The sequence below is a fragment of the Hypanus sabinus genome, unplaced genomic scaffold (genome assembly GCF_030144855.1).
Source record: "Hypanus sabinus isolate sHypSab1 unplaced genomic scaffold, sHypSab1.hap1 scaffold_118, whole genome shotgun sequence".
Lineage (NCBI taxonomy): Eukaryota > Metazoa > Chordata > Chondrichthyes > Myliobatiformes > Dasyatidae > Hypanus > Hypanus sabinus.
The window spans coordinates 479699-503525 of record NW_026779240.1 but is presented as its reverse complement, the minus strand read 5'-3'; the positions used below and the strand labels follow the sequence as shown (position 1 = coordinate 503525).

At 47.9% G+C, this 23827-nt stretch overlaps 1 protein-coding gene across 1 annotated transcript; it reads right to left on the bottom strand.

Annotated features, from left to right (window-relative positions):
• Nucleotides 1-5212: 5212 nt before the first annotated feature.
• LOC132386495 (NACHT, LRR and PYD domains-containing protein 12-like) lies at nucleotides 5213-22625 on the bottom strand. The gene is made up of 8 exons (XM_059958787.1): nucleotides 22572-22625; nucleotides 22394-22459; nucleotides 16401-18136; nucleotides 7093-7179; nucleotides 6767-6937; nucleotides 6441-6611; nucleotides 6118-6285; nucleotides 5213-5956 (listed from the first exon to the last, which is right to left on the bottom strand). The coding sequence occupies exons 3-8, from the start codon at nucleotides 18134-18136 to the stop codon at nucleotides 5797-5799; spliced, it is 2493 nt and encodes an 830-aa protein (XP_059814770.1). The 5' UTR covers nucleotides 22394-22459; nucleotides 22572-22625; the 3' UTR covers nucleotides 5213-5796.
• Nucleotides 22626-23827: the final 1202 nt, after the last annotated feature.

Sequence of the window (23827 nt, the reverse complement as noted above, 5' to 3'; positions counted from 1 at the left end):
CTCCTAACGTCCTCTTCGCATGTCACACTGCCACCCAGTTTAGTATCGTCAGCAAACTTGCTGATATAGTTTTCAATGCCCTCATCTAAATCATTGACATAAATAGTAAAGAGCTGTGGTCCGAATACAGACGCTGACGTCACTAGCGCCTGCGCAGTTCCCCCTCCTCCACAGGTATTGACCAGGTAGGCTTAAATCTAACCAACAACACTGTCGAATTCTCTGAGCTCTCAGCTGAATCACAAGCTGTAACTTGCTCCCGATTCAAAACCCCTCATACAATCTCTTCTCCCTCCTGCCGTCTAGGAAAAGGCTCCGAAACATTCGGGCTCTCACGATCATACTATGTAACAGTTTCTTCCCCCAAGCTATCAGACTCCTCAATACCCGAAGCCTGGACTGACACCTTGCCCTACTGTCCTGTTTATTATTTATTGTAATGCCGGTACTGTTTCTGTGCACTTAATGCAGCCCAGTGTAGGACTGTAATCTAGTATAGCTTTCTCTGTGATTTGTTTAATTACGTAGTTCAATCTAGTTTTTTGTACTCTGTCATGTAAACCATGGTCCTGAAAAACGTTGTACCAGCAGTTATGGTCGAAATGGCAACAAAGTTTGACTTGACTTGACTTGATTTTCATCCTTCTGCTTTCATTTCAATTCATTTTCGGGTACTTCATATCAGAATACATTGATTCCCGTATTTGTCTGCCTGTCTGACTGTCTCTCCCTTTCTTTTTTCTCACTGCCTCTAAATCTTTCTGTATAACAACCCTTCTCTCTCCTCGCACTTCCTCTCGTGGGAAATTCTGGGGTTTGGGATGGAGAGAAAGGGACTGCGGCATCAGGAAGAAAGAGGGCGAGGGAGAGAGTGAGATAGAGAGAGAGAGAGAGAGAGAGAGGGAGTTACAGAGAGAGAGAGAGAGAGACGGGAGAGGAAGAGCTGTAGTCTGGAGCGGGTTTGAGAGTCTGAGGCAGAGACGGGGTGAGGAGAGATTGCAGAAGGACCCTGGAGGAAGAAAACCCAGCCTAATTACCATCAGCAGATATATTTCGATTCTCTAATGGTTATGATTTTATGTTGTTTTTTGTATGCCTGCAAGAAAATGGCATTTTCGGCTCAGTGTGGGCCGAAGGGCCTGTATTGAGCTGTAGGTTTTCTACATTTCTGTGTTCTATGTTTCTAAACTGAATCTCAGAGCTCTTTCTGGTGACATAGATGTGCTTTCATAAAAAAATTGCTAACATTGACAGAGAGTTGGAGAGAGTGAGTCTGGGAGAGAGAGAATCTGGGAGGGCGGAGAGAGAACGACTAGGAGGGCGGATAGTGAAATGGTGAGAAAGGCCATTGAGGGAGAGGGAGAGACCAGGTTGGGAGATAGACCAGGAGGAGAGGGAGATAAGTCATAGATGAGAGAGCAGCCGGGGTGTGGGAGAGATTTGGGATGAGGCCAGGGAAAAAGAGATGGGGCGAGGTGGAGTGGGGGAGGGTAGAGAGACTGGGGGCCTAAATGTAGGAAGATGGTTGGAAGAGACGGGTGGGAGCAAGAGAGCAGGAGATGAAGAGAGTGATGGGGACCCGGTAGAAAGGAAATAAAGGGCATTGAGGGGGTGGAAGGAGGATAGGGTGGGGAGAGAGTTAGGGAAATAGATGGAGAGAGAATAGGGTACAGAGAAGTGAATGTGGGAGAGGGAGGCTGAGGGAGTGGGGAATAGAAGATGGTAGGGTGATAATGATTTTATTCATCTCGTCTTGTCTCCCCACCTTTTCTTTCTCCCCTCTCCTCGTCAATCTGATCCCTTCCTCTCATACACCATCCGCAGAGAATAGTGCTGATCCACGCTAACCAGCCCGCATCACCGGTCCTCGCCTCCATCTCCAGCGAGCCAGCGCCCACTCCTGCCTTAGACGGGCCTCAGTGACGTCACGTTCCCCAGTCTACAAGGCAGTCCGAAGGATTCTGGCCGAACCACCTGAGGACATGTTGAAAAATTATTGAAGCGGGACTTTGGAGACGCTGGTGGTGGGGTCAGGGGTTATCGGTTCCAGCCTCTTCCTCCCCATGGTGCCCCACAGTTACAGCTCCCTTGTAATGGGTCGCCCTCTCCCATCTTCGCCATCCCGCCACTCCTGAAACACTCCGCTCTCTATTCCCTCGCTGTCCCCTCTATTACCATCCATATCAACTTGGCTGACGACCATTTTATGATGGTTACCATTGGCAACCGTTCTGCCAGCATCGTAGAATGTATCACACACTTCTCCACACCTTCCACTCATTTCCTTCCCTGTTTATTCAAGCTCAACTGCCCACCCTTCCTCGCCTTTCACTCGGTGCCCGCTGTTACATCTCTCCATTTAACCTTCCGCAGACAGCCATTTTGTGACAGAGTGAGACCGTCCCTCCCTGTCCTAGCTCTTCCCCTCCCTCCCCGTCCCATCACTCCTGCTCCCCTCCTGTCGTTTCACTCCTCGCCCCGTCTGGATCTTCTCCATGTCGGCCACCAGTTTGTGACAGGAACTTTCGCCCCTGCCCTTTCCGTCCCCTATTGAGTCAATGACTTCGCCACGCTCACCGTCTCATCAGTCCACTCCTCGTCCCATCACTCCTCTTCCTCCCAAACCCCTCACCTTCCTCCCCAAAACCCTCACGTATATGCGTATGTGTGAATGTCTGAGATATATACATTAGTTTATTCAATGACAAAATTATTAGAATTAAAGCATATACACAATACCCAGGACTGTTCGAAACGTAAATTAAAATACTGCTATTACAATCAATAACACACTCGATCCCAGGATTGTATCCATGGGCACCGCATGTTCCTTCGCCATAGATTCTGAGTGTGACAGTGGCCATTGTAAGTCAGTGTCTCACTCCATCCCTGACGGCCACATTAACCAAGGATTCGTCCATTTTAAAACAGCGCGACCCTCCCTCTCTTGTGCTCACTTCTACCAAAGCCGTCACTCCCTCCCCAGCGGCCATTTCAAGTGAAGCGTCGGCCATTTGAAATCAACTTGTCCTTCACTCCTTCTCTGATGCGCACTTTATCCAAGGCGTCGTTCCCTCCTTGGTCCCCTTTCAACCCGGCCGAGCATGGTCTCCTTCAGTCACCACATTTCTCCCTCCTTGGTCCCGTTTCAACCCGGCCGAACGGGGTCTCCCTTTTCCTCAACAAAATTAACGACGGTGGCGGAATTTTCAATAGACCATTCACGCCCTCCCTACACGGCGCTCACTTTAAACAAGGTATCACTAACCCTAAACTGCCTCGTCAGACAGTTGAAGCGAAGCAGTGGCCATTTCATATCAGAGCGTCAGTTTCTCACATTAGTTCATTTTACATCGACCCATTACTCCCTCTCTATTCTCAGTGTGCCACTGTCTCCATTTCGGCCATTTTACGCGGTGCGTCTCTCCCTCCCTGTCGGCCATTTGAAGTCTGTCCATCTCTCTCTCCCTGTCGACCATTGTAACAATGAAATTAGGGTCTAATTCTTTATCATATATACCAGGGTCTATATCAGGGTCTATCGGGCCGCCACTCCCTCCGACTTGTCATTTTCTGGGGTCCATTTTCTCACGGTGCATCCCTCACTCCCCCCGCCCCCGGAGACCGTTTTCAATTCGCACTTCACTCGCCTGGTGGCAATATCATGTTGGTGCATCACTATGTCCCGGTAGTAATTTTATTTTCTGGTTTTAATCCAGAATCCTATTTTTTAGTCAGCAGGTAACTCCCTCCCTGGTGATAATTTTCAGTCAGTGCACAATCCCCACCCTGTCGGTCATTTTAACTCCGCCTGTCACTCCCACTTTCTTGTCAGTGTATCACTCCCTCCCTGCCGGCCCTGAGAAACGTGGTGACCACGGACATCTTAATTCCGCCCATCGCCCCCTCCCTGGCGCCCATTGTCACTCAGCCCATCACTTTCTCCCCGGAGACCATTTCAGTCAACATTTCACTCCATCTCTCGGGACCATTCTAAATCCTTCTGTCGCTCCCTCCCTATTCACCATTTTCAATCAGGAGCCCCTCGCAGGACAAACACTCTCGACCACCCTCCACTCGATTGCGCGGACTGTTTATCACAAATAATAAATATATCCCAAACAACAGAGACCGATCCGACTTCCTCATCTCCGGATCCTGCGCGTCATCGCTCCGAGTGTCGTGGAGAGAGGAGGATACAGACACCAGGAAACGTGTGCGGTAATATTCCCGGTATTGATACAGAGAACCGACACCGTGCGCAGTAAAATTTTCCGTGTGGAGACAGAGATCGGGAACCGTGTCTGGCAAAATTTCCAGTTTGGGATATGGAGACCGGGAACCGTGTTCGTGTGTGCCACCTGGACACCGGGAACCAGGAGTAATGAATGACCCCGTGTTGGGACACTGAAACCATAAATCTCTCTCTCACGCACCCCACCCCATTTGCAGGAAGACCTGCCGAAGGTCCTTCCTTTCGATCGTATCCACCGTCTCCGCCAGAAGTGAGAACCTCTTCAGTTTTACAAAGTCGTCAACATCCTCACGACCCTCGATTTTCCTTGTAATTAATAAACCATCGGCGTTCTCGTCAAATTCCCTAAACGCAGCCCTGAGTTCTGTCAAACACTGAATTCAGGAGTGCCCGGCAATTTCCAGGTTCACAGACCCGTTGGAAATGAACTGGAAGGGGTGCCATTGGGAGTCAGATGGTGACAGTGAATAGGAAGGGGTGGGGCCCAGATGAAATGTTCGGTCGATGGAAACGAATGGGTAGGGGTGCGTCCCGTTCGGAATGCGGATGATTGGAGTGAATGGGAAGGTGAGTGTGCGGAGGGAGATTTACTCTGCGTCTGACCCCGGTTTGTGCGATGGGACGGTGTGGAGGGAGCTTCACCCCGTGTTTAACACCGGTATTTCATCCCCAGTCCCTCTAGTACTACGGAGTTTAGTGTTGTCACGTCTGATATTACAGTCGATTTTAACTGTCGCCCGGGGGGGGGGGGAGGGGGCGAGAGGGTGTTAGTTAGCCAGCAAGGAGCTTTGGTGGAGATGAGATCCTGGGCATCCGACCTCACTCAGCCTGGAGCTGAGACGCTACTGTGTCAGTGTGAGGAGCTCCGACCCACTGTTGCAGTGCACAGGGCGCGGGGGCAGCAGAAACCTCAAATCTAACTCGAGTCCGACACCAGGACAGAAAGTTACAGCGGTTTATTGACTTCATCATGAAAAATGTAAATTAAACAATGTGTGAGCTGCTGATGTGCGGGAATAAATAAGCTACTCCCGACTCACTCACAGTCACACACAATTAACTGACCGGCGACAACGAGTGACAGGTTAAGTATTCAGTCCCGTCTTTTAGCGTCACTCTGTATCGGGGTACCGATGATAATAAAATCACAATTTAGGGCCGTATTCGAGATCGCTGCAGATTCAGGGTCACTGCCGAGGGATTTGTCCATTTAACATCATTATATCTGCCAGACTGTGAATTCATCGTTCTCAGCAAAGGGAGTAAAGGGATTCTTTCCCGGGATAATCCCACCCCGGGACACCGGTGTCCCGGATTGAGGCCCGGAATACGGGCTTTTTCTGTCTGTGTAAGTCCCCGGGGTCTCAGGTGGGGGAGTTTCGACCCCGCACATCCGGCGGAATCTGCGCCGCAGAACAGCAGGCGGAAATACGTCAATGCGGGATGGCTTCCGATGACACTGAGCTCTGGACTGCAGTCGGTTCCATTAAAACCGTTGGGAATTACCCCCGGCGCGCGGCCATTACAGGTAAAGGCGGTAGTTAAAGGGGAGGGGGAGTTAAAGGGGAGTGCGGGGAATCAGCCAAAATGTCCCCATCCCGCGGGCGCGGATGTTTACAGTCCACTCTCAGTCCGGGTCTGGGTTCCTGCAAAGATCTCAGTTCCTTCTCGCCAGTCCGACTGAACCGATTCTCCCCCAGCCTGAAACAGATGGAAGAATAAAGATGAAATAAACTGATTACACAACAGAGTCAGTAACAGGGGACAAGGGTTAATATTTCAACACTCACAGACAAATATCACCAGAAAACCCGCGGATCCGCTGATATTTTATCACATTGAACATTAACACAAACACTCACCAGATCCGCTCCAGACTCGGGAGGGTCAGTATGAGGTGGCGGAGAGCGGGGACAGATCGGTCTGTCAGCGAGTTGAATACCAGGTCCAGCTCCATCAGTGATGGGTTTGTACTGAGAGCGGAGACGAGATCCTCGGCACCAGAATCCGTGAGACCGACACTCCACAGCCTGGAGATGACAGAGTGTGAGGGTGAAGAACATAGAGAGACAGGAGACGGTACAAATCCCCAGTGTTTATCAGTAACACAATTACTGATCACATTAATGTTCAGTGTCAGACACCCAGTGACTGTAAACACAATCTCCCACAGTCTTGTACTTACCGCAGTATCTGTATTTTACACTCCGGGTTCCTCAGAGCCGCAGACACCAGTTTCACTCCTGAATATCCCAGTTGATTATGACTGAGGTCCAGCTCTGTCAGTGATGGGTTAGTACTGAGAGCGGAGGCGAGATCCTCGGCACCAGAATCTGTGAGACCGACTTCCCACAGCCTGGAGATGAGAGAGAGTGAGGGTGAAGGACACAGAGAGACAGGAGACGGTACAAATCCCCAGAGTTTATCAGTAACACAATTACTGATCACATTAATGTTCAGTGTCAGACACCCAGTGACTGTAAACACAATCTCCCACAGTCTTGTACTTACCGCAGTATCTGTATTTTACACTCCGGGTTCCTCAGAGCCGCAGACACCAGTTTCACTCCTGAATATCCCAGTTGATTATGACTCAGGTCCAGCTCTGTCAGTGATGGGTTAGTACTGAGAGCGGAGGCGAGATCCTCGGCACCAGAATCTGTGAGACCGACTTCCCACAGCCTGGAGATGAGAGAGAGTGAGGGTGAAGGACACAGAGAGACAGGAGACGGTACAAATCCCCAGAGTTTATCAGTAACACAATTACTGATCACATTAATGTTCAGTGTCAGACACCCAGTGACTGTAAACACAATCTCCCACAGTCTGGTACTTACCACAGTTTCTGTATTTTACACTGCGGGTTCCTCAGAGACTCAGACACCAGTTTCACTCCTGAATCTTCCAGTTTGTTATAACAGAGTCTAAACACAAAAAAACAAATTGATGAATAAAGTAAATCAAACCGTAGGTTTGCGCGAATTTCTCTCACTCGGATATTTCAGGAAACATTAAACCCTTCAGCAAATCACTGACCGGAGTTCCCCTCAATGTCAATGTCCCTCACTGACCAGCTCCAGGGTATTCGATGAATGTCAGTAATTTAGTCTGTCGATGTGACCCTGTAAACTCCACATATTCTGTCCCATTCCCAATGGAGAGAAAATGCAGAAATGTCAATACAACACAGTGAAATAGACCCACCCGAGCTAAAGGGATGTGGAAGAGAGATCCCACAGCAGGAATGTATGGGGAAGAGAGATCCCACAGGAGGAAGGGGGATGGGGAAGAGAGATCCCACAGGATGAATTGGGATGGGGAACAGAGATCCCACAGGATGTGGGGACATGGAACACAGGACCCAAAGGAGGAAGGGGTTGGGGAGGAGAGATCCCACAGGAAGTAAAGGGGTGGGGAAAACAAATCCCACAGGCGGAAAGAGAATGTGGAAAAGAGATCCGACAGGAAGAGGAGAGGAGGGAACGGAGTTCATACAGGAGGAAAGGAGATGGGGAAGAGAGATCCCAGAAGTGGAAAGTGTATGGGGAAGGGAATCACACAGGATGAAGGGGGATGAGGAAGAGTGATCCACCACCAGTAATTTGATGGGGAGGAGAGAGCTCACAGGAGGAAGGGGGATGGGGAAGAGAGATCCCACAGGAGGAAGGCGGATGGGGAAGAGAGATCCCACAGGATGAAGGAAGATGAGTAATACAGATGCCACAGATAGAGGGGAATGGGAACAGAGGCCCAACAGCAGGAAGGGGAGGGTGAAGAGAGAGCCCACAGGAGGAGGTCGGATGGACTGGCTGTCATAAATCAGGAATGGGGATGTAGAAGGGAGATCCCACAAGAAGTGTGAAAGGCTCAATACCAGGAAGTGGGATGGTGAAGATAGATCCCACAGGAAAAGGGATGGGGAAGAGAGATCCCACAGGTGGAAGGAGCATGAGTAGAGGGATCCCACATGAAGATGAGGGAAGGGGAAAAGAAATCGCACCGATGGATGAGGGATGGGGAGGAGAGATCCCACAGGAGGAAGGAGCGTGGGGAATAAAGATCCGACAGAAGTAGGATGAACGGGGAAAAGAAATCATAGAGAAGGATTAGTGTGCAAACTTAAAGTACAGGGTATTGGGGGAATGGTATTGATTTGGATAGAGAATTGGTTGGCAGACAGGAAGGAAAGAGTGGAATAAACAGGACCTTTTCAGAATGGCAGGCAGTGACTAGTGGGGTACCGCAAGGCTCAGTGTTCGGACCCCAGTTGTTTACAATATATATTAATGATTTAGACGAGGGGATTAAATGCAGCATCTCCAGGTTTGCGGATGACACGAAGCTTGGTTGCGGTGTTAGCTGTGAGGAGGATGCTAAGAGGATGCAGGGTGGCTTGGACAGGTTAGGAGAGCGCGCAAATTTATGGCAGATGCAATTTATTGAGTATAAATTTGAGGTTATCCACTTTGGTTGCAAGAACAGGAAAACAGATTATTTTCTGAATGGTGGCTGATTAGGAAAAAGGGAGGTGCAACGAGACCTGGGTGTCATTGTACACCAGTCATTGAAGGTGGGCATGCAGGTACAGCAGGCGATGAAAAAGGCAAATGGTATGTTGGCATTCATAGCAAAAGGATTTGGTTACAGGAGCAGGGAGGTTCTACTGCAGTTGGACAAGGCCTTGGTGAAATGCACCTAGAGTATTGTGAGCAGTTTTGTTCCCCTAATCTGAGGAAAGACATTCTTGCCACAGAGGGAGTAAAAAAAAGTTTCACCAGATTGATTCGCAGGAGGGCAGGGCTTTCATCTGAAGAAGGACTGGATGGACTAGGCTTATACTCGCTGGAATTTAGAAGATTGAGGGGGGATCTTATTGAAACATATAAAATTCTAAAGGGATTGGACAGGATAGATGTAGGAAGATTGTCCAGAACGAGGGGTCACAGTTTAAAGATAAAGGGGAGACCTTTTAGGACCGAGATCAGGAAAAACTTCTTCACACAGAGAGTGGTGAATCTATGGAATTCTCTGCCACAGGAAGCAGTGAGGCCTATTCATTGGCTATATTTAAGAGGCAGTTTGTTATGGCCCTTGTTGCTAAAGTGATCAGGGGGTCTGGAGAGAAAGCAGGTACAGGGTTCTGAGTTGGATGATCAGCCATGATCATACTGAATGGAGGTGCAGTCTCGAAGGACCGAATGGCCTACTCCTGCACATATTTGTTATGTTTCTATGTTTCTAAGACGGGAATGGGAACAAAGGCCCAACAGCAGGAAGGAGGATGGTGAAAAGAGAGCCCTCAGGAGGAGGTCGGATGGAAGAACGATCAAAAGCAGGAAGGGGGATGTGGAAGGGAGATCCCACAAGAAGTGGGGTGATGGGAACAGAGGCCCAATAGGAGGAAGGGGGATGTGGAAGGGAGATCCCACAGGAAGTGGGGTGATGGGAGCAGAGGCCCAATAAGAGGAAGGGGGATGGGGAAGGGAGATCCCAGAGGACTAAAGAGGATGGGAAAGAGAGATCCCACAGGAGGAAGGAGCGTGGGGAAGAGAGATCGAACAGGAGGATGGTTGGTGAGTAGGACAGATACCTCAGGAGGCATGAGGAGGGGAAAGTGAGATCCCACATCAAGAGGGGACATGGAACAGAGGTCCCACAGGAGGAAGAGGGACGGGAAGGGAGAGCCCACAGGAGGAAGTCGGATGGACAAGTGATCCCAAAGAAGGAAGGTGGTTGGGGAAGGTATATTCCACTAGAGCAATGGGTATGGGGAAGAGAGATCCCACTGGAGGAAGGGGGATGGGGAAGAGAGATCCCACTGGAGGAAGGGGGATGGGGAAGAGGGATCCCACAGGTGGAAGGGGGATGGGGAAGAGAGTTCCGACAGGAAGAAGGGAGTTGGGGAAGAGAGATCCCACAAGAGGAGGTCGGATGGACTAGCGATCCAAAAACAGGAAGGGAAGTGTGGAAAGAAGATTGGGGGATGGGAACAGAAGCCCTGCAGGAGGACGGGAGATGGGGAATGGAAATCCTACAGGAGCAAGGTAGTGGGGAAGAGAGATTCCACAGGAGGAAGGGTAATGGGGAATAGAGATTCCACAGGTTAAGGAGTATGGGGAAGAGAAATCCTCGCAGGAAGACGGAGGATGGGGAAGACAGATCCCAGAGGAGGAAAGTGAATGGGGAAGGGTAATCCCACAGAAGGAAGGGGGATGGGGAAGAGAGATCCCACAGGAGGAAGGGGTTTGGTGAAGACAGATCCCAGAGGAGGAAGGGGGATGGGGATGAAAGATCGCACAGGAGGACCAGTGCATTTTGAAGAGTGATCAGGCAGGAGGATGGGGGATCTGTTGGGGAAGTGAGACTCCACGGGAAGTTGGGGGATGGGAACAGAGGCCGCATAGCTGGAAGGAGGATGGGGCAGTAATCCCACGGGCGTAAGGTGGTTGGGGAAGAGAGATCCTATAGGAGGAAGGGAAATAGCGAAGACAGATCCGACAGGAGGAAGGTGGATGGGGAAATATCCCGCAGGAGGAAGTGGGATGAGGAAGAGAGATCCCACAGTAGGAGGTCGGATGGACTAGCATCCAAAAACAGGAAGGGGGATGTGGAAGGGAGATTCCACAAGAAGAGTGGGGGATGGAAAAAGACGTTCTACAGGAGGACGGGGGATGAGGAAAAGAGATCCCACAGGAGGAAGGGGATGGCGAAGAGAGATCCCACAGAAGGAAAGTAAATGGGGAACAGGGATTCCACAGGAGGAAGGAGTATGGGGAAGAGAGTGGCAGATGCAACTTATTGTGGGTAAATGTGAGTTTATCCAATTTGGTTGCAAGAACAGAAAAATAGATTATTATCTGAACGGTGGCCGATTAGGAAAAGGGGAAACGCAACGAAATCTGGTTGTTATTGTACACCAGTCATTGAAGTTGGGCATGCAGGTACAGCAGGCGATGATAAAGGCAAATGGTATGTTGGCATTCATAGCAAAAGGATTTGAGTACAGGAGTAGGGAGGTTCTACTGCCGTTGTACAAGGCCTTGGTGAAACCGCACCTAGCGTATTGTGTGCAGGTTTGTTCCCCTTATCTGAAGAAAGACATTCCTGCCACAGAGGGAGTACAAAAAAGGTTCACCAGATTGATTCCTGTGATGGCAGGACTTTCACATGAAGAAAGACTGCATCGATCAGGCTTATACTGACTGGAATTTAGAAGACTGAGGGGGGATCTTATTGAAACGTATCAAATTCTGAAGGGATTGGACAGGATAGATGCAGGAAGATTGATTCCGATGTTGGGGATGTCCAGAACGAGGGGTCACAGTTTAAAGATAAAGTGGAGGCCTTTTAGGACCGAGATCAGGAAAAACTTCTTCACACAGAGAGTGGTGACTCTGTTGAATTCTTTGCCACAGGAAACAGCTGAGGTCGGTCCATTGGCTATCTTTAAGAGAAAGTTTGTTATGGCCCTTGTTGCTAAAGTGATCAGGGGGTCTGGAGAGAAAGCAGGTACAGGGTTATGAGTTGGATGATCAGCCATGATCATACTGAATGGAGGTGCAGGCTCGAAGGACCGAATGGCCTACTCCTGCACATACTTGTTATGTTTCTATGATTCTAAGACGGGAATGGGAACAAAGGCCCAACAGCAGGAAGGAGGATGGTGAAAAGAGAGCCCTCAGGAGGAGGTCGGATGGAAGAACGATCAAGAGCAGGAAGGGGGATGTGGAAGGGAGATCCCACAAGAAGAGTTGGACATGGGGAAAAGAGATCCCACAGGAAGTGGGGTGATGGGAACAGAGGCCCAATAGAAGGAAGGGGGATGGGGAGGAGAGATACCACAAAAGGAACGGGGATGGGGAAGAGAGATCCCACAGGACTAACGAGGATGTGAAAGAGAGATCCCACTGGAGGAAGGAGCGTGGGGAAGAGAGATCCGTCACGAAGAGGAGGGACGGGGAAGAGAGATCATACAGGAGGATGGTGGGTGAGTAGGAAAGATACCTCAACAGGTATGCGGAGGGGAAAGAGAGATCCCACATCAAGAGGGGACATGGAACAGTGGACCCACAGGAGGAAGGGGAATGGGAAGGGGGAGCCCACAAGAGGAAGTCAGTTGGACGAGTGGTCCCAAAGAAGGAAAGTGCATTGGGAGCTATATTCCATTAGATCAAGGCGTATGGGGAGGAGAGATCCCACAGGACGAAGGGAGATGGGGAAGCGAGTTCCGACAGGAGCATGGGGCATGGGGAAGAGAGATCTCACAAGAGGAGGTCGGATGGACTAGCGATCCAAAAACAGGAAGGGGGATGTGGAAGGGAGATTCCACAAGAAGAGTGGGGTATGGTAAAAGAAGCCTCACAAGAGGACGGGGTATGGGGAAAAGAGATCCCACAGGAGGAAGGGGATGGCGAAGAGAGATCCCACAGTAGGAAAGTAAATGGGGAACAGGGATTCCACAGGAGGAAGGAGTATGAGGAAGAGAGATCCCACAGCAAGATGGGGGATGGGGAAAAGAAATCCCACCTGAGGAAGGGGTTTGGGATCAGGAGCCCCACATGATGAAATGGGATGGGGAGGAGAGATCCGACAGTAAGAGGAGGGACTGTGAACATAGATCATACAGGAGGATGGGGGATGAGTAGGAGAGATTTCTCAGGAGTTATGGTGATGGAAAGAGAGATCCGACATCAAGAGAGGACATGGAACAGAGGACCCACAGGAGGAAGGGGGATGGGAAGAGACAGCCTACAGGTGGAAGTCGGATGGACCAGTGATCCCAAAGCAGGAAGGTGGATATGGAAGGTATATTCCATTAGAGTAAGGGGTATGGGGAAGGGAGATCCCATGGGAGCGAAGGTGATGGGGAAGTGAAATCCCACAGGAGGAAGGGAGATGAGGAAGAGGGATCCCACAGGAGGGTGAGGGTTGGGAAATAGAGATCCCACAGGAGGAAGGAGCGTGGGGAACAGAGATCCAAAGGAAGAGGAAGGACGGGGAAGAGTGATCATACAGGCAGATGGGGGGTGAGTAGGAATGATACCTCAGGAAGAATGGAGATTGGAAAAAGAGAGCCGTCAAGAAGAGAGGACATGGAACAGAGGACCCACAGTAGGAAGGGGAATGGGAAGAGACAGCCTACAGGTGGAAGTCGGATGGACGAGATATCCCATAGAAGGAAACTGGATGGGGAATGGATATCCTATTAGAGGGTGCAGTATTAGGAAGTGCGATACCACTGGAGGAAAGGGAATGGGGAAGAGAGATCCACAGAAGGAAAGGGGTTGCGGAAAAGAGATCCCACCTGAATAAGGGGTATGGGGATGAGAAATCCCAGAGGAGGATGTCGGATGGAGAAGACAGATCCCACTGGAGGAAGGTGAAAGAGGAAGGGTAATCCAACAGGAGGAGTGGGGATAGGGAAAATAGTTCCAACAGCAGGAATTCGATGGGGAGGAGAGACTCACAACCGGAAGGGGCTGGGGAAGGGGGATCGCACAGGAGGATCAGAGCATTTTGAAAAGAGATCAGCCAGGAGGATAGGCAATCAGTAGGAGAGATCCCACAGAAGAGGGATGGGGAAGGGGGGGATGGGGACAGAGGCCGCATAGCTAGAAGGGGGATGGGGCAGAGATTCTACTTGCGTAAGTGTGTTGGGGAAGAGAGATCCCACAGGAGAAAGTGGGATGGGGAATAGGGATCTCATAGGAGGAAGAAGCATGGGGAAGAGAGTTCCGACAGTTGGAAGGGGATGGGAAAGAAGGCTCCCACAGGAGCATGGGGATGAGGGCTCCCACAGGAAGATGGGGATGGGGGAAGACAGATCCCAGAGGAAGAAGCTGAATGGGGAAAGATCCCACTGTAGGAGAGAGGTTGGGGAAAATAGTTCCAAAGGCAGGAATTTGATGGGGAGGAGAGAGCTCACAGCTGGAAGGGGGAAGGGGAAGGGCAGGACGAGCAGACCCCACAGGAACTGGGGGGTTGGAACAGAGGCCGCATAGGTGGAAGGGGTATGGAGCGGAGATCCCACGGGCGAAAGAGGGTTGGGGAAGAGAGATCCCATAGGAGGAAGTGGGGTTGGCGAAGAGATCCCACAGGAGGAAGAAGTATGGGGAGGAGAGATCCCACAGGAATATGGGGGATGGGGAAGAGAGATCCGACAGGAGGTAGTGAGATGGGTAAGAGAGATCACACCGGAGGAAGGGGTTTGGGAACAGGAGCCCCACATGACGAAGGGGGATGGGGAGGAGAGAGCCCACAAGAGGAAGCATGTTGACATAGAGAGATCCCACAGGAGCAAAGGGAATGGGAAGAGAGATCCGAAAGTAAGAGGAGGGGCTGGGAAGAGAGATCATACAGGAGGATGGGGGTTGAGTAGGAGAGATTCCTCATGAGTTATGGGGATGGGAAAGAGAGTTCCTACATCAAGAGGGGACATGGAACAGAGGACCCACAAGAGGAAGTCGGATGGACGAGTGTCCCCAAAGCAAGAAGGTGGATGGGTATATTCCATTAGAGTGAGCGTGGGGAACAGAGATCCGAAGGATGAGGAAGGACGGGTTAGAGAGATCATACACGCAGATGGGGAGTGAGTAGGAAAGATACCTCAGGAAGAATGGGGATGGGAACGAGAGGGCCGTCAGGAAGAGGGGACATGGAACAGAGGACCCACAGGAGGAAGGGGAACGAGGAGAGCCCGCAGGTGGAAGTCGGATGGACGAGAGATCCCAAAGGAGGAAGGCGGATGGGGAATAGATATCCCATTAGAGGAAGCAGTATGGGGAAGAGCTATCCTACGGGAGGAAATGGGATGGAGAAAAGAGATCCCACCGGAATTAGAGGGATGGGGATGACAGATCACACGGGAGTAAGGGGTTTGTGAAAGGAGGAAGGTGAATGGGGAAGGGTAATTCCACCGGAAGAATGGGGATAGGGAAGAGAGTTACAACAGCAGGAGGTTGATGGGGAAGAGAAATCCCATGGAAGGAAGTGGGATGGGGAAGAGAGATACCACAGGAATAAGAGGATGGGGAAGAGAGATCCCACAGGTGAAAGGGAGATGGGGAGAGTGATCCCACCGGACGAAGGGGAATGGGGAAGAGAGATCTCACAGCCGGAAGGGGGATGGGTAAGAGAGAACCCACAGCCGGAAGGGGAAGGGAGATCCTACAGAAGGAAGGAGGATGGGGAGGAGAAATCACACAGGAAGAAGGGTGATGGGGAAGAGTGAGCGCAGATGAAGAAGGGAGATGTGGAAGAGAGATCACACAGGAGGAAGGGTTTATGGAAGAGAGAACCTACAGTAGGAAATTGATGGGGAAGAGAGATCCCTCAGGGGGATGTGGGGTGGAGAAGAGAGTTCTCACAGGACGATGGGGGATGTGTTGAGAGATCCCACAGGAAGAAGGAAGATGGGGATAAGACATCCTACAGGATGAAGGGGGTGGGGTAAAGACATCCCACAGGAGAATTAGGAAAGTGTAACAGCGAACCCTCAGGTGAAATGGCGATGGGGACTTGATCCCAAGGAATGGAAGGGCGATTGGGATGAGAGGTCCCACAGGAGGATTCCAAGAGTAAACGATAATCCTCCAAGACGAGAGGATGCAGAAAATATTTGGGTGTGTGTGTCGGTTCTGAACAGAGGCCCAGAGGAGATGCGCCTTCGCTCTTTGCGTATCTGGAAGTAAGCAAATTTACACACGGGGAAGGGCAGTGGGAGGACAATCTCACGATGGTACCTCTTTCCTTCTCACTGGGACAGTCTGCTGACGGTCTCTTGTCCCTCACCGGGAAGGAGATGTGAATAACCGACCCACCTGCTTCAGTCAGTGTCGGTCTGGGTGTCAGTAACAGTGAGAAGGATCATTGTCAATGGACGTGTCACAGGCAGCGAGAATCACGGCCATTCCTGTGATTTACTACCATTAAACCAATGGTTGTTGTTCACTGATCTGATAAAGTCTCCAACATCCCTTCAGAAGGAACCACAGAACCTTCCCTTCTTGTGGAATTACTGACCAATCCCCTGGACATTTGTCACAATTCTTAATCTAATTTACTACAAATTCACCGAAATTCCTTTACATTGAAACAACACAATGAGGCAGTTTCACAGTTCAGAATGAGAGATAAATCAAGTTACGTCAGCTTCCGGCACTTGTGCAGCCCTGGCCCCAGCGGCTGGATTCCTTCACACTGAATGTGGCAGCTGTCCAGGTCGAGTAGCTTTATTGTGTCACAGAATCCGATGGCATGAGACAGGACCGCACAGTCAATCGGGTTCAGTGTCATTCCACTGAATGAAAGCGTTTCCACAGATCCCAGTGTGGCCTGAGCCAGTCCACGATTCTGAGACTCAAACAGGTAGTGCAATGTGTTCAGGAGGCTCCTTTTACGAGCTTCAGTCCCAGTGTTTCCAATCCGGCGTTTAACCTCCTCCTTCACCCAGTCAATCACCCGGCAGGTTGTTTGATGAGGAAATGGACCCAGAAACTCCTCCAGGCTTCGAGCTGTCATTGGGTTGGAGAGACCAGCAAGAAAACGGAGAAATACCTCAAATTGCCCATCTGAAATGCTGTAGGCTTCAGTGAGGAATATCAGGATATCCCCGGGATGTGGATTCAGGTATTGGGCGACTGCAGCTACAAACTCTTGGATGGTGAGGTGTGGGAATGTGTACAGCACACTCCAAGCGGAATCCTCTCTCTCTAAAAGCTCCATCAGGAACCCGGACAGGAACTGGGAAGGCTGCAGATCGTACTTGATCAAATCTCCATCTGTAAACACAATCTTCTTCTCGGACAGTCCACTGAAGGCCATCTGACCAACCCTGTAAAACACATCACGGGGGTTCTCAATCTCACGGCCGTGGTTTTTCAGGATGTTGTAAATATAGTAGGAGTACAGTTGGGTGATGGTCTTGGGAATTCGCTGTGGTTCCCTGAATCTTTGTGTGAAGAAAGGGCCCAGTGCCAGAGCGAGGATCCAGCAGTAGGAGGGGTTGTAGCTCATGGTGTACAGGATCTCGTTCTCCTTCACATGTTTGAAAACAGCTTCCGCCACCGTCTGATCTTCAAAATGTCTGACGAAATATTCCTTCCGTTCCTCACCAACAAATCCCAGGATTTCAGCCCAGACACTGATCTTCGCCTTTTCTAATAAATCTAACGCCGTGGGACGGGTGGTCATCAGCACTGAACACCCCGGGAGCAGCTTGCCCTGGATTAAACTGTACACAATTTCAGACACCTTGCACTTGTATTCAGGATCTGTGCATGTGAACTGAGGTTCTGTGTCTCCCCGACTGTCAGCAAAATCAATTTTTTCATTGAATTCGTCCAAACCATCGAATATAAACAGCAGTCCCTGTGGATACTTCCAGACCTCTCTCAGGATATTCCCAAAGTAAGGATATTGATGCAGAATCAGTTCCTTCAGGTTTATTCTGCAGTTAATGGTGTTTAAAACCCGAAATTTGAAACTAAATACAAACTGGAACTGTTGGTATATTTTCCCAGTGGCCCAGTCGTAAACAATCTTTTGTACCATTGTTGTTTTCCCGATACCTGCGACTCCGGTCACTGCTGCCGAACATGCAGGCTTGGTATTACTCCGGGAAAAGCTGCTCTGGAACAACTGATCAATCCGGATTTTTTCCAGCTCTCCGCGGAGATGTTTCTCTCTACACTTCTCGTGGTCTCTGCCTCTTGCCATCAGTTCATGTTCAACCAGTCTCCGATCTCGAACAGTAGAAATGACCGTGAGCTCAGCGTATCGATCAACCAGCTGGAAAACCTTCACCTTCTCCCTCATCAGGATCGTGTTCACTCTCAGTGTTTCAGTTTGTGCCCGCAGTCTCCATGTGTTTCTGTTGAACATCTTCCATCGGAACAGAGAACATTGTCAAAATGTTAATTGCCTCAACTGACAAAGAACTTTATAAATGCATTTCAACATTCTGTGTTTGAGATTACATGAATTAATTCAATGCTTCCATGGATATTAGGACAGAAAGTAAAGTTCTGTTCAGAGGCAGTGGAATTGACAGCGATGGATGTCCCAGAAAAAAGTCAAAACCTCATATTCTGATATTAATTAATCTTCAAGTGACCGTTCCCCTGATATCTTATCGTACTTCTGACTGCACTTCCGTTACAATAACATTTGACTATATTTAAAGCATCTTTAGCAGACGATGAACACAAAGGAACTGCAGAGACTGATACAGCTTGTCACCAGAGGTGTCACAGGAGTTGCCAAACCGCGTTGAATACAACGTAAGACTGCCTTAGGGGCTCCAGCTCCAGATTTTTCCCCACTGGGTTTACTCAAAAGTTTCCCCCATGAGGGGTATAGCGAGAGATTTTCTTCTCCTCCTTCTGGATGAGCGGCCAATCACGGCCGACGAGCCCGAATTATAACCATATAACCATATAACAATCACAGCACGGAAACAGGCCATCTAGGCCCTCCTAGTCCGTGCCGAACTCTTAATCTCACCTAGTCCCACCTACCCGCACTCAGTCCATAACCCTCCACTCCTTTCCTGTCCATATACCTATCCAATTTTACCTTATATAACACAACTGAACTGGTCTCTACTACTTCTACAGGAAGCTCATTCCACACAGCTATCACTCTCTGAGTAAAGAAATACACCCTCGTGTTTCCCTTAAACTTTTGCCCCCTAACTCTCAATTCATGTCCTATCGTTCGAATCTCCCCTACTCTCAATGGAAACAGCCTATTCACGTCAACTATCAATCCCTCTCAAAATTTTAAATACCTCGATCAAATCCCCCTTCAACCTTCTACGCACCAATGAATAGAGACATAACTTGTTCAACCTTTATCTGTAACTTAAGTGCTGAAATCCAGGTAACATCCTAGTAAATCGTCTCTGCACTCTCTCTAATTTAGTGATATCTTTCCTATAATTCAGTGACCAGAACTGTACACAATATTCCAAATTTGGCCTTACCAGTGTCTTGTACAATTTTAGCATTACATCCCAACTTTTGTACTCAATGCTTTGATTTATAAAGGCCAGCGTTCCAAAAGCCTTCTTCACCACCCTATCTACATGAGACTCCACCTTCAGGGAACTATGCACTGTTATTTCTAGATCTGTTTGTTCCTCTGCATTCCTCAATGCCCTACCATTTACCCTGTATGTTCTATTTGGATTATTCCTGCCAAAATTTAGAACCTCACACTTCTCAGCATTAAACTCCATCTGCCAACGTTCAACCCATTCTTCTAACCGGCATAGATCTCCCTGCAAGCTTTGAAAACCCACCTCATTATCCACAACATCTCCTACCTTAGTATCATCGGCATACTTACTAATCCAATTTACCACCTCATCATCCAGATCATTTATGTATATTACAAACAACATTGGGCCCAAAACAGATCCCTGCGGCACCCCGCTAGTCACCGGCCTCCATCCCGATAAACAATTATCCACCACTACTCTCTGGCATCTCCCATCTATTGCCCGAAGCGACTGGTTGTCAGGTGGCAGTAACCCGCATTTGTCCTTTCTACTATCGGAAGAAATGCCTCTACCAAGCTTAGTTGCTAAGCCACACGTGAAGGCCAGGAGCTGGACCTGATTGTCAGAGGCTGTGAGTCGCACGGCACTGGGAGCATTTAATAGGTATTGGGAGCGTAACATTCTTAACCAACCAATCAGCTCTGTGTTATTGACAACAACTTGGCAATTAGGTCTTTTACAGTCACACGTACCAAGATACAATGAAAAAGTTTATGGATGCGACCCAAATAGATAATATCATCGCGTCGGTGCAATCAGGTCCTACAAGGAAAAACGGAAAAGAATAGTGCAGAAAAACAGTGTTTCAGTTGCCGACAGAATGCAGTGCAGGCAGACAATAAGGTACAAGGCCAAAGGATCGTTGGCAGGTCAGATTTTTTTGTATGGTTTTGAACTATTGTCCTAAACTGTAGAATTCAACACTTAAAACGACAGTACTGCAGAAAATTCTGAGGCAGATATATATAACTAGCGAGACCAAGATTTCTGCAAGTACTGTGTAAGGGATGTAGACTCAATTAGTCACTTTTAAGCACCAGCGTAAAACTTCTTTAAAAATTTGAACCTTGCTTGTAATTGATATTATTTTGTCTTTTATTTTCTAGTTTTCACTTTATCCCATTATAAGGCAATTTGAACGGCATTCCCCCGATGAAAGGTTCTTAATAAATAACTTAGTATTAATTTTCTTTTTTCTTAACTCAGAATGGCAAATCCTGAGCTACAGGCATATCCAAGCACATTCATTTCTCAATTGATAGAAAATTTCAGATTACTCTTGTGGTGTATACTATCATGGCTTTCGTAAGGTTTACATGAACATTGCTGTGTGGAGCTTATTCTTTAATACTATTGTGTAGTGCTGTTTGAATGATGCCAGTTATCGATATTATTATCGGGACAATTTATACTGTGTTCCACAGTCTTTCAATTTCCTTTTTTAATTCAGCATATTTCTAAAGTTTTTCATTAATTGATTTCTGTAAGTTATGTGTGTTTGGAATGGCTATATCTATTTAAAAAGTTGTTTTTGCTGGTTTATCCTGTAGAAGTATAGCCGGACAGTTATTATGAGTTGTCCTATCTGTAATAATGGATCGGTCACGGTGGATTTCTCGGACTCTAACTCTAAAAGTGGAGCAGACTTGTATTTATACTGAGGGATGATGTTTTTCGTCAGTTGTGGTTTAAGCAAGATTTTGGTGAAAGTTGTCTACCAATTGATTGTCAGTGCTCAGACTGAGTAAAACTACTGCAGGATCCTGTAATGTGATCAATTGTTTCTGGCTTCTCTTGTAATTTTCACCATTTATCATCTTGAACCTGTTGGCCTTTATTTCTTGTTATTGATAACTAGATGTGTTAACCACCTGTTCCTGTATGCTCCCTTCTGTTTCTGGGAAGAGGTCTCCAACTCTGAGCCAAGCGCTCAACGCTTCCTTGTCGACATCTAGTGCGCTCAGACCGTGGGGATGTCTTCCGTGGGGAGTCAGACTCTTCCATTCTTAGAAGGTTAACGTTCTTCTATTATAATTCTTTCTTCATTTTTATGGGTTATGTTTTCATTTCCGTTCAGTGATGTGTACCCCTATCAGAATTGCACATTCTTGTACGGAGTGCTGAACCCTGCTTGCGTTGATGAAAATATATCATTAGAGCAAATTGTAGGTTTCAGAAAGGGTAAGATGAGGAAAGACGACACACCAATCCTCACAGATGGATCTGAAGTGGAGAGTGTGGTCAATTTCAAAATCCTGGGTGTCAATATTTCCGAGTATCTGACCTGGACCCAATATATTGATGTAGATACAGAGAAGGCACGACAGTGGCCATATTTCATCAGGAGTTTCCAACTTCATTCGAGTATTTCTACAGGTGTAACTTGCAAAGCATTGTAACATTCGGTGACATGTGCTAAAAGTAGATGTTTGATAAACTTTATTTGTTTACTCTGGTGGTAGAATAGAGATCTGGCTGAGGTGTACAAGTTTGAGAGATCAGAGTTTGGGTCAACAGCCTTTATTCTGTTTGTTTATTTTTACATAAGACTAGTGTCTAATACCAGAGGGCCTTTGGTTAAGGTGAGATGGGGTAAATTTACTGCAATTGTGGGTAGTTTCCTGCACAGACTTGTAGGTGCCTGTAATTTACTGTGTGGGTCATGTTGGAGGCAACAATGTTATAGATGCTCCTAGATATACATGAATGTGCAGGAAATGCAAGCAAATGGTCAATAATATAAGAAAAATTACCGAAGTATTTTTTTCTTTCTCAGATTTATAAAGAATAAAAAAAGGATATCGGACCGCTGAAAAATGATGATGTAGATGCAGTAACAGGTGTAAATGAAATGTCAGACAATCTCTGTGGAGGTCAATAGCGAATTGTACATCTCCCTATAGGTGCTGCCTGGCCTGCTGCGTTCCACCAGCATTGTGTGTGTGTTGCTTCAATTTCCAGCATCTGCAGATTTCCTCGTTTCAGCGAATGCTTAATGGCAAATTTTGATTCCCAGATTTTGCGAAGTCGCAGACTAACATTTGAGGCGTGATTTGAACTGTGCATTCATCACTCACCTATCAGTTGAGTGGGTAACTCAAATAACCCTTGGGCAATGTTCATGTATTCCTGTGGATCAGGACCTGTTTAAATATATATATAAAAAAAAACATCCATGGAAACAGAGCCAAAATAATTAAATAACTAACATTTATTTCAACGTAACTTAGTGTTCAGTGTATGTTTTTAACATACCTCGCTCCTGTATTTGCCTCAGTATTCTGTCCAACTTCGGTAACTCAGTCCTCAAAGTCAGAAAGGATTCCCACATCGCCCTGCGGGCCCGGGAGCCTTTGCCCATCACCAAACTGAGGAGGAGTCTGGAACTCTCTGCCCGGTTTCCCTTCTCTGTCAATTCAGTAACTTTCTACAAAAGGAAAACAATGAACTTATTATGGAGCAGATGGTCAGACATGGAGTATGTTGAGGAAAATATATGTTCATGGCCCCACTAGCTTCAGAACAGATGCAGGCACTGGCCTGCTGTCTCATCCTTACCGTGTTCAGTCATTAATAGAGAAACAGGAACTGAAGGAAATTCTAAATCAATATTGTGTAAGATTAAGGATTCACTGACACACTGCAGTAGATGCAATGTGATTAATTTACTCGATTTGTCAATGTGCAGCAGTACCTCAACAAGATGTGATAAGAAGAACGGAAGAGAGGGGAGAGCGAGAGAGCAAAAAATAAAGCATGTTAGGAATCACTGAATCATGTCTAAAAGCAGTTCATAGTCGGGTGCTCACATCCAAGGATAATTATTGAATCGAATGGATAGGCAGGTAGCTGAAGGGGTTGGGTTTACTATGGTGTCATTAAAAATGAAAAGTCCTGAGAAAGAGGTGATATCGGACTGGACGATGTAGATGTTAAGAGACTGCATAGGTAAAATGACCCTGATGGAAGTTATATACAGGCCTGTTAATAGTAGCCAGGATGTGAGCTATGGGGGAGAGCAGACGCCTGTATAAATATGAATGATAAAGTTGTCTTTGGTAGCTTGGAAAATCAGTTCGGTGCTGAATCCTGTGTCAGGGAAATTGTAGAATGCCTATGAAATGGCTTAAGCTTATGATTGAGCCCACTGTAGGAAAAGCGGATCTGTATTTTGTGTTGTGTATTGCACAAGATTTGATTAGGGAGCTTAAGGTAACTAAACCCTTAAGAGGCAGTGATCATGAAATAAAGGAACTCGCACTGCAGTTTGAGAGGGAGAAGGTAAAGTTAGATGTATCAGTATTTCAGTGGAATAAAGGAATTGCAGAAGCATGAGAGGAGCAGGGCAAAAATAAATTCGAAAATGACACTAACAGGGACAATGGCAGAGCGGGAATGACTGAAGTTTCTCGGAGCAATTCAGAAGGTGCAGGACAAAGGATCACAAAGATGAAGAATTATTCTAAAGGGAGGATGATCAACCGTAGCTGACGAGGTAGTCAAAGCAGCAC

Bases quoted from the DNA above. Each gene is read 5' to 3' on its own strand.
- LOC132386495 (XM_059958787.1), bottom strand. From the start codon at position 18,136: ATGTTCAACAGAAACACATGGAGACTGCGGGCACAAACTGAAACACTG. The intron at 6,286-6,440 runs GTAAGTACAAGA...TGTCATCTCCAG, and splicing joins TGTAAAATACAGATACTGCG to GCTGTGGAGTGTCGGTCTCA. The intron at 5,957-6,117 runs GTGAGTGTTTGT...CATCTGTTTCAG, and splicing joins CCGAGTCTGGAGCGGATCTG to GCTGGGGGAGAATCGGTTCA.